We start from the raw sequence: 9,216 nt of genomic DNA, 5'->3' as shown, positions 1-9,216 counted from the left end.
AACTGCTCTGCTTGGAATAACCAGTCTAGTGGTTCAGATCCGTCAAAAGGAATAAGCTGCAGCTTGGGTGGTCTAGGCTGTGTGGGTGAGAAGGGCATTTGGGGAAAGTTGGGCCGTAGGTAGGGATGAGGGGGTATGAAAAATGGGGAAACGGGGGTGTGTGTATAGTTGGGAAACTGGTTGGGGGAGGGTTGTTGAGGTGGGGGAATCGGGATATTAGGATTGGGGTTGGCCTGAGTTGGTGTTAAATTTGGGGGTAAGGGAATAGTTGGGTGTGTGTGGGAAATGTTTGAAGATCCAGGTTGATTTGGGGTTAGTTGAGGGGGTTCAGGGGAAACTGTGTTCATACCTGCCAGTTTTTCTGTGATAGAACGAAGAGCTTCAGCAATGGTCTCATGCCTGGAGTCTTGTTGCTCCTGGTTTTCTTTGAGTTTGTCTGCGAAGAGTTGTAAGAGATTGTCATCAAGATCTTTGTTTGTAGTTTTAGGAGGCATGATATCAGGAATGAAAGCACCAAGTTGTTAGGATCTTACTAACTAATTACTATACCTGGAGAAATTAAAGACAGAAACAAACAAAAAAATTAAAATAGGAAATATCTTCATTCATAGCCTCCAAGCATTAACAATGCAGAATTTAAATACAGAAGCTTGAATCATTTAGGGTTACTAAAGAGACTGGGCTTAAACAAGAGCAATTGGGTCTTTGTTTGATACGTGTGGGCCTTTGGACCATGATAGGTTGTGGGCTCATATCATTTTATATATAATTATGTATAAATATAAAAAAATTATAATTATGTATAATTAAATTGAAGTAATATCTCTTTATTATTTTTTGGAATGAAGGAAAAAAAAGAAAATTAGAGTAGATTTTTGTTTTTTTAATTTTAAGTGAATCGCCCAGTTTACTTCCCAGATTATTTCAGTTTCACCGGATTTAACGCGGTTAGACTGAAACTTCTCTAATTCAAAGCCGCCCAATGTCATTCGGCTAAGACTGCAAAACATAACCGTTTTCAAGTTCAATCACCAATTGAATCGGTCGGACAACTCATTCTAGTCTGGTTCTCAAATACTGTATGAGCAGCACTGTTTTTTTTCTCTAAGGAAAATCTCTACGCGCATTAAACTATGATAATGCATTCCCTGGCATGTTTCTGTATTGTTTAACACTATCTGAGGTGAGTGGTTGGAAGAAGGATCCTCTCCTATAAAATTTTTATTATTTTAATGCTTAAATTAATTAAATCTCATCAAATAATATAAAATAAAAAAAAAATTTATGATATTTCTTTTTAGATAGTTAACAACTTTTAATTAGTCTAAAACACAATTAAAATATAAAAAGTGAGATAATTAATTTCCATGAGTGGTTGGATTATGTGTACAAAACTATTCGTTTTTCACCCATAAATCATGCCAGACGGGTTTTATAAATGCATGTGGTCCAAGGAGTAATTGACTTTGACGGTGACTTTGTCATATTCATTCATAGCCTCATAGGTGACTTGAGCAAATGGATGGAAATGAACCTAACCTTTAATAGTCTATAATCCATAATCATTCAGGTCTAATTTAGAAAGTAATCAAAATTAATCATAAAATAGACAAACAATATTAAATATATCATTTACAAAGATTTTAATTTTTTATCCTTACATCATTCTCTGGAGCACTAACTAGCAAAACCCCTAAATATATGAATGTCAGATTAAAAATAATAATCTATATTCTGGTTGTATTTTTTACCGATAGACTTGAAACTAAATATTAGGTAAGTATCCGGTGAAAAGAATAGTAGTTATAAAATATTTTATTTACCAATTTTTTTTTATATATAATTAGAACCACCCTCCCAAATTACAAATACTAATATTATAATTAATAAATTATCAGAATATATACAATTGGACATGATTTTATGACATTCATAATATAGACCATTTCTTAAAATAAAAAATAATAATGTATTCCACTTGAGTGTGAATTATTTTTAAGTATTGAAAAGTCCAATGTTTTTTTTCTTCACTTATTACTTGTGATATGAGCATCCGTAGTTATTCCACGTGTATTATTCTACTATCATTTCAATATATCTAATTAGAAAATAATTTTATTCCTCTTTTTTTGTATCATCAATATATTATCTCAATCGGAATGCATAACTAATCATTTTAATAAATTTGCTCATAAAAATTAAACTCTTCAAAATTTGATTTCAAACAAATTATCTTTTCATCTTATTGTATGAACTTTAAGATATATGAAGTTTCATTTCTTATTTAATATAAATTATTGAATCCATTTAATTAAGTTAATAGAGTTTTACATGTTAACTTCCTCTAATAACTATCCAATCATCGAACGGAAGTAACTATCTCTAATAGTATTCCATTTTTTGTAACAAGCCTATCACACATTGTTATATGAATATAAAAGAAAATTAAAAAATGTAACATTCTAATTATGATAAAAAATGAGACTTCATTTGAGACATTCTTCACTATTCTTCTCTCCCCTCTATTATTTTTCGACTTGCTAGAAGACTCCAATGCCGTGGAAGACTCAGCTTGCTTCCCTTTTTTTACCTCCATATAAAATATAAACTACACAAAATATAAACTATAAAGAACCCAACACAATCCTTGTGCAAACACAAACCAAATTTTTTAAGAGAACTCAAACTACTCTTATTCTTAATCACAACCATGGTGGTGCATGCCCTATTTTTCTTAGCATTCCTTGTTGGAATGCATGGAACACATGCTGTTGATTACACCGTCACCAACAATGCCCTCAACACTGACGGTGGTGTGCGTTTCCGTGACGAAATAGGAGAACAATATGCCAGGCAAACACTTGATTCCGCCACCCAATTCATATGGGGAACATTCCAGCAAAACAACCCTGATACAAGGAAAAACGTGAACACAATAAGTTTATTTGTTGATGACATTGATGGGGTTGCATATACTTCCAATGATCAAATTCATGTTAGTGCAAGATATGTCAAAAGCTATAGTGGAAATGTGAAAACAGAAATTACAGGAGTGCTGTATCATGAAGTGACCCATGTTTGGCAATGGAATGGGAATGGCCAAGCTCCTGGTGGATTAATTGAAGGTATTGCAGACTATGTGAGGCTCAAGGCTAATTATGCACCTAGCCACTGGGTCAAACCAGGGCAAGGACAGAAATGGGACCAGGGATATGATGTTACAGCTCGTTTTCTTGATTACTGTGATAGTCTTAAAAGTGGGTTTGTGGCAGAACTGAACAATAAGTTGAGAAGTGGTTATGATGTCCAATTCTTTGTTCAGCTTCTGGGGAAGACAGTTGATCAGCTCTGGCAAGATTACAAGGCCAAGTATGGCAATATAGCTTAAGGGCTTGTTAATGTTAATTTAAAGAATAAGTGTTGTATATCACATATTCTAAATAAAATTTACCAGTTTACAACTTATCAAATTGCCAGTGTTTGTGCTTGTCCTAAAGTGTGCAATGAATCTTTGGTGGAAAAGGTTCCAAGTATCTTCAATTGTTTTAAGAATCCACTCCTTATACACCTGCATAACATAGTATGTATGTTTATTTTAAGAAAGAATAACACTTTTTTATACCCCTATGATCAATGAATGGTCTTCAGCAATTAGCCAATTATTAAGAATTATTCAAATGGCAACTCTCATCATCTGACACATCTTGGAATGCAAAGCAGTAAGAACTGGACTAAAAGAAAACCCTGCCAATTGAGGTGAAGCTACAACATAGATAGATACCCCAATGCTGGTTAAAGTCGAGAGCACAATAAGTTCCAACAAACTTTTCTCTTATTAGTAGTATTTGGTTAAGATGGCTTCTAGACCCTAGTTCTCAAACTATCGCTAACGACTTCTCAGATTTTCCATGATTTAATTTTGATCATAGTTACATGGTTCCCTTATTTAGTCTATATGTTGTGTATCAAATTTCTCGTATCAGTGTCGAATTCGTCATAAATATAATAAAGTCTTGTAATAATAGTATAAAAAATGACGCACCACATAGAATTGGTTAACCCAACAGATCTGACTACATGCCGTGTAACTATGACCTTGATACTTCATGAATATGCACTCTAAGATATCCTTCTCTTAATTATGATAACAAGGCACCAAAGGTTTGCACTAAGCAGACAAAAAAAACAGAACAGTCCAAGGTAACTAAACTATAAATAAGCGTAAAGGCAACATACATGAGATACTTGACTGCTAATGCAAATATTTGCCTTGATATTTTAAAAGATAGGTAAGCCTAATTAAGTTTCTGTCACTCAACGTGACATTAGTTATGTTTGGTCACCAAATTTAATACCTACCCCAAACACATCCACTAAGTACTTTGCATTTGTGACTTGGTCACCCAATGACATGTCAACACTGGCACTCCTGAAGTGAGTGCTTCCACTGAAGGATGGGCAAACACTTCTTCCTGTGGGCTCCACTTTACCACATTACCTTTGTCACTTAAGTTTCTTCCAAGAACCCTTCTGGCAGAACATGAAATTGGATTGTTAGCCTCCTCTTCACCGAGCTGGACAACCTAAACTAACAAAAGAATTGGACAGGACAATATTAACCTAAAATAAATGAAAATGACACCCAATGGAGAAGGGCAAGAGATATATGTAAGATTCCCAGTCACCCGTGGAAGGAAATGATATATAGATCAATTCATGTATATTAGCAGAGGAGTATTGCTTTTATAGACCATTATGTTGCCAGATTGAATTTTTAGATGGGCTAAGAGAGAGCTTTAATCTCAACCCCAAATCACACTTGGATAATAACTTTAAAAGCAAATCATATTTATCTGATTTATAATTTTGAGGAAAAATATCTTATTTTCTAGTTGCTTCCAATCTTTGTACAAAGTGGCTTTGAAAATGAAGGAGTCGTTACTTGTGAGAAATGAGTCCCGTGGAGGTGTAAATTTGAAATTTGAAACAATCACCATTAGGACAACAATGACATATCATACTTGAAGAATAAAATTGTTCAAAAGCTAATTGAGTAGGAATTAATCAAATTGATGAACCACATTCATGGTAATGCACGCCACTGTACATACACTACTGTATACCTTTTACCAGTGACATGGGCCAGTTTGGCCCATAAAGCAACCTGCATGAATTACTTCTATTGTACGTAGCAAGTGACTTCATGCATTGCATCTCTTTAGTTCTCTTAGACTCTGAACTTCTTTTGTGAAGTATTTTATGCATGATTTTTCAGAGAAAGGTAGCTAGGTGCACCACAGCTCAAAAATCTAACATTTTTTATTAAAATGATTAGACCTAATTTACTTTTAAGGTTGAACATATGAAATGTGAAGTTTGTAGAACTTTTTCTATAAGCAAATGTCAATATATGAGTATTTATTGTGAGCGAGACTCCAACCATCGATCTCCTTCACTTCATCCCTTCTACCTTAACCATCAAACCAATTTATAACTTCCAACAATTTGTAGATCTTAACATTTTTGTGTGGCCATTGAGAGAGTCAGAGACTCTAACAACAAATGGATTGACTTGATCTAACTCAACTACAAAAACCTTGGCTTAGCTTTATAAGCATTGACTTCTCAATATTTATCTTAACATTTTTTAATTTTTAATTAATTGTAACAAAGGTATATCTGAGAAGGAGAAATCAATGCATATAGTAATTAACCATGGCATATCTTAATCCATTTGAGATGGTTTTGTGTTCTCAAGCTCTTTAACCCTGAATAATTTTTTTTTAAACAAGCGGTGTCAAGGCATCACCAACTAAATTAATTATTAGCAAAGGTTTACAAAGAGGATTACATTGATACGAACCTATAACTAGGTAATTGTAATCTATTCCTATTTACATCCACATGTATGAAATTCAAAGCATGATTTCACCAAATGTATACCATGGATGAAATTCCATAATTGGCAAGTTTATCCGCACATGAGTTCCCCTCTCGATATATATGAGAAACTAGCATATCCATTGATGCTAACATTGTTTGACACAAACTCCATTTACTTGCTAGCTTCCACGGGACTCTAGCTTTGTGATTGATAATGTCCACGATAAGCATTGAATCACATTCCAATCAAAAAATTTCCAACCCTTTTTTAGAGCAATTTTGATTCCCATGATAACAACAATTAACTCAGCAAAAAGTGCATTTTCCAATCCGTTATAGCAAGCAAAACAAGTCTTGACCATTCCATTTTGATCCCTAAAAATTCCACCACCTCCTGAGTGGCCTGGATTACCTTTAGCTGCACCATCAGTGTTGATTTTAATTCTCCCTGAAGATGGAGGTTGCCAGATGACTTCCAAGATTCTAGGAGTCGTGTTTTAGTTAATTTTTATATGAAGCTCACTAAGCAGGGAGAAATCATGTATACTGTTGTGTGCATACTTAGTAGAGTTGTTTCCCGACAAATAGATTGTTAATTTCAACTTAGACAATGCTAAAGGAAAAGTGATAGTTTTATCCTTGAACCTGGACTGAATCCTGCAAAACCAGATTATATTGATGGTATGTATAATACTAGCTATCAAAACCTGCCTCACCTGGTTGCTCCAATTCCTTTGATTTGTCTTTAGTAATGTTGTTATTGAGGATGTGTCCAACTTAATTGAGAAAGTTTTGTTTAACCAATTCCATAGAAGAACTGCAAAAGGATAGTTGAAGAACAAATGGGTAAAGGAATCCTCTGTTTTCTTGCAAATGTCACAAATTGAAGGCAAAGAACACCCCATTATTTTCAGATTCTAATCAGTTGGCACTATCTTTTGAGTTAGTCTCCAAGTTGTGAATGATTTAGAAGGAGGAATAGAAGAAGACCGGCCAAATGATCTTTCCCCAATTGAGGTGATTAGCACCTGGATTCATGTGTTGATAAGCCTCTTTAAGAGACAACCTACCATCATTAGCATTTTGCCAAATAAGTCTATCTTTTCTCCCATGGATGATTGTTTGATTAATTTTGGTTGTGATGTTGGGAAATCTATCCACCAAAAGAGTAGGCATAACCCATTTAGATTTAACCATGAAGTCAACAACCTTGGCAGTTAATGTAGAATGAATTGGAACTGGTATTTGCATTGAATCCACCAGAGTCTCTCCAAGCCAGTTATCCAACCAGTTGTTTGTATTTTTACCATCTGCAATGATCCAAACAAAATTCATTTGCATAGTGTTCCAGATTCTTTTTATATCAAGCCAAATAGAGGACTTCAAATATCTGTCTGTTGGAAGAAAAGAAATTCCAAACCTCTATCTATAAAACACTGCCCAATCTTGATCAGAGTGAAGCATCTCTCAGGAAAGCTTCAACAAGGTAGCATGGTTAAGCTTTTTGATTGACTTCAAACCCAATCCTTCTTCAGTTAAAGGAGTACAAACCTTCTTCCAAGCAACTGTGACAAGCTTTTTGATAGAAGTATTTCCAGACCAAACAAAATTCCTAATGCATTTGTCTAAGTGATTAAGAAGATTAGCAAGGCAAACATAAATGTGGAAACTATAAATCAACATGCTCTGTATCACTGATTTCACTAATTCAACTATCCTTATTATTGACAACAAGGATCCTTTCCAAGTGGCTAATTTTTTTATAATTCAATCAGAATTTTTTTGCAAGTGACTTGTTCTAAGCTTTCCTAGGAACAGAGGAACTCCCAAGTACATAAAAGGCACAAAACCATGCGAGAAGCCAAGAACTTTAGCAATTGTTGTAGTTCTCCTGGTTGTAATCTTAGTGGTGCATAATTTGCTTTTTGAATTGTTGATGTTCTGACCAAACACTTGAGAGTATTTCTGAAACAAAAGCTTTAGTTTTAGGAGTTCTCTCTTGATCCTTTTGCAGAAAATTAATATCTCATTTGCATAGAGCACATTGAATAAATTAATCTTTCTGCTTTAAAAAAAAAACATGCATGATAGATGCCTTGTTTTCATTTTCAGTATTGAAGCTTCTATGATTTCCTTTACTACCTTCATCGTTTTTTTCTTTCTTTTTTGTATAAGGGTAGTTTAGGAATACTTTAGAATTATAAGGGTTTTTCAGTCTTTTATTCTTTTCCGCTTTTGGGGTTCAGAGTAGTTATTTCTGTTTAACAGTTTCCTCATATAGAAAACTGTATTAATATTCTAAAGATATAAGGCAATCTATCAATCATAGATTTTTATGAATGAAAGTTTATTTTTTATCGCAAAAGCATGAAACATGTTTGTCTTTGATAAATTAGGGCAATCTATTTTTTTATTTCTCTTTTTTCCTTTTTAGGTTTAATTAACCAAAAGGCCCTTAACTTTTCTTTTTTACACTTATCAACCATATTTAGACTTTGCATATTTTTCACAAGCCATTTCATCTCATTAATCTATGATATTAGATAAATGAAACTTAACTGCCAATAGACAACATGACATAGTTCCAAGATTTATAGTTCAACAACTATGGTAAATCCAAATACAATTAAAATCTCAACAAAAACTGAACATAGTCTCGTTGCAAAAACAATCGAAGTGAATAATAAACAACCTAAATATTGCTAGCTCCAAATAATCCTATATATCATGGATATCTTGAATACATATCAAAAGACACATATTTCATTTTTGTGATGTGTAAACACAAACAATGGAATTTGGAAAATTATATATATATTATAAATAAAGAAGGAGGATAACTTTTACAAACCATTATATTGGTAGATTAGTTTATTATGTTGTATTTCAACTTGTTATGGTGGCTTGATCATATAATACTCATGTAAGAGTTGTGAAGAAGATCTTACTCCTGACCTTGACACAGTTTTGATGAAGACACCAATATCACCAAAAAGAAGAAAATAAATAATACTTATAAAGACAATGAAGATTCAAGTTTCAAGATATTCAAGACTGTTAGTCAAAGTCTAAATAGGTACTTCTATCTTATACTCTTAATTATACAGTAGTAGTAATGCTCAAACTATTTTTTAAGAAAATTGAAACACTTTAAAATACTTAAAACAATTTTCAAAAATAGTGTGTAACATGTTACCTCATCTAAGTAACAGGTTACAAGTGTGAGAAAAAAGTTATCCAACTTAAAACTGACTAGAGTAATCCATTACTGTCTTTGAGTAACAGATTACTAGAGTTATTAAAGTTGAGTAACCGATTACTCAACTTGCTGTA

General features: G+C 33.3%; 1 protein-coding gene across 1 annotated transcript; it reads left to right on the top strand.

Moving 5' to 3' along the window:
* On the top strand, positions 2,635-3,470 carry LOC109353273. Its single transcript, XM_019595479.1, has one exon. It carries the CDS (start codon positions 2,711-2,713, stop codon positions 3,386-3,388), a length of 678 nt encoding a protein of 225 aa, XP_019451024.1. The 5' UTR covers positions 2,635-2,710; the 3' UTR covers positions 3,389-3,470.

Source organism: Lupinus angustifolius, chromosome LG08 (assembly GCF_001865875.1).
Source record: "Lupinus angustifolius cultivar Tanjil chromosome LG08, LupAngTanjil_v1.0, whole genome shotgun sequence".
Classification (NCBI taxonomy): Eukaryota; Viridiplantae; Streptophyta; class Magnoliopsida; order Fabales; family Fabaceae; genus Lupinus; species Lupinus angustifolius.
Note: the sequence above shows the minus strand (reverse complement) of the source record. Positions and strands in the feature narration are given on the sequence as shown.

Coding starts and splice junctions, on each gene's coding strand:
- LOC109353273 (XM_019595479.1), top strand. CDS start 2,711: ATGGTGGTGCATGCCCTATTTTTCTTAGCATTCCTTGTTGGAATGCAT.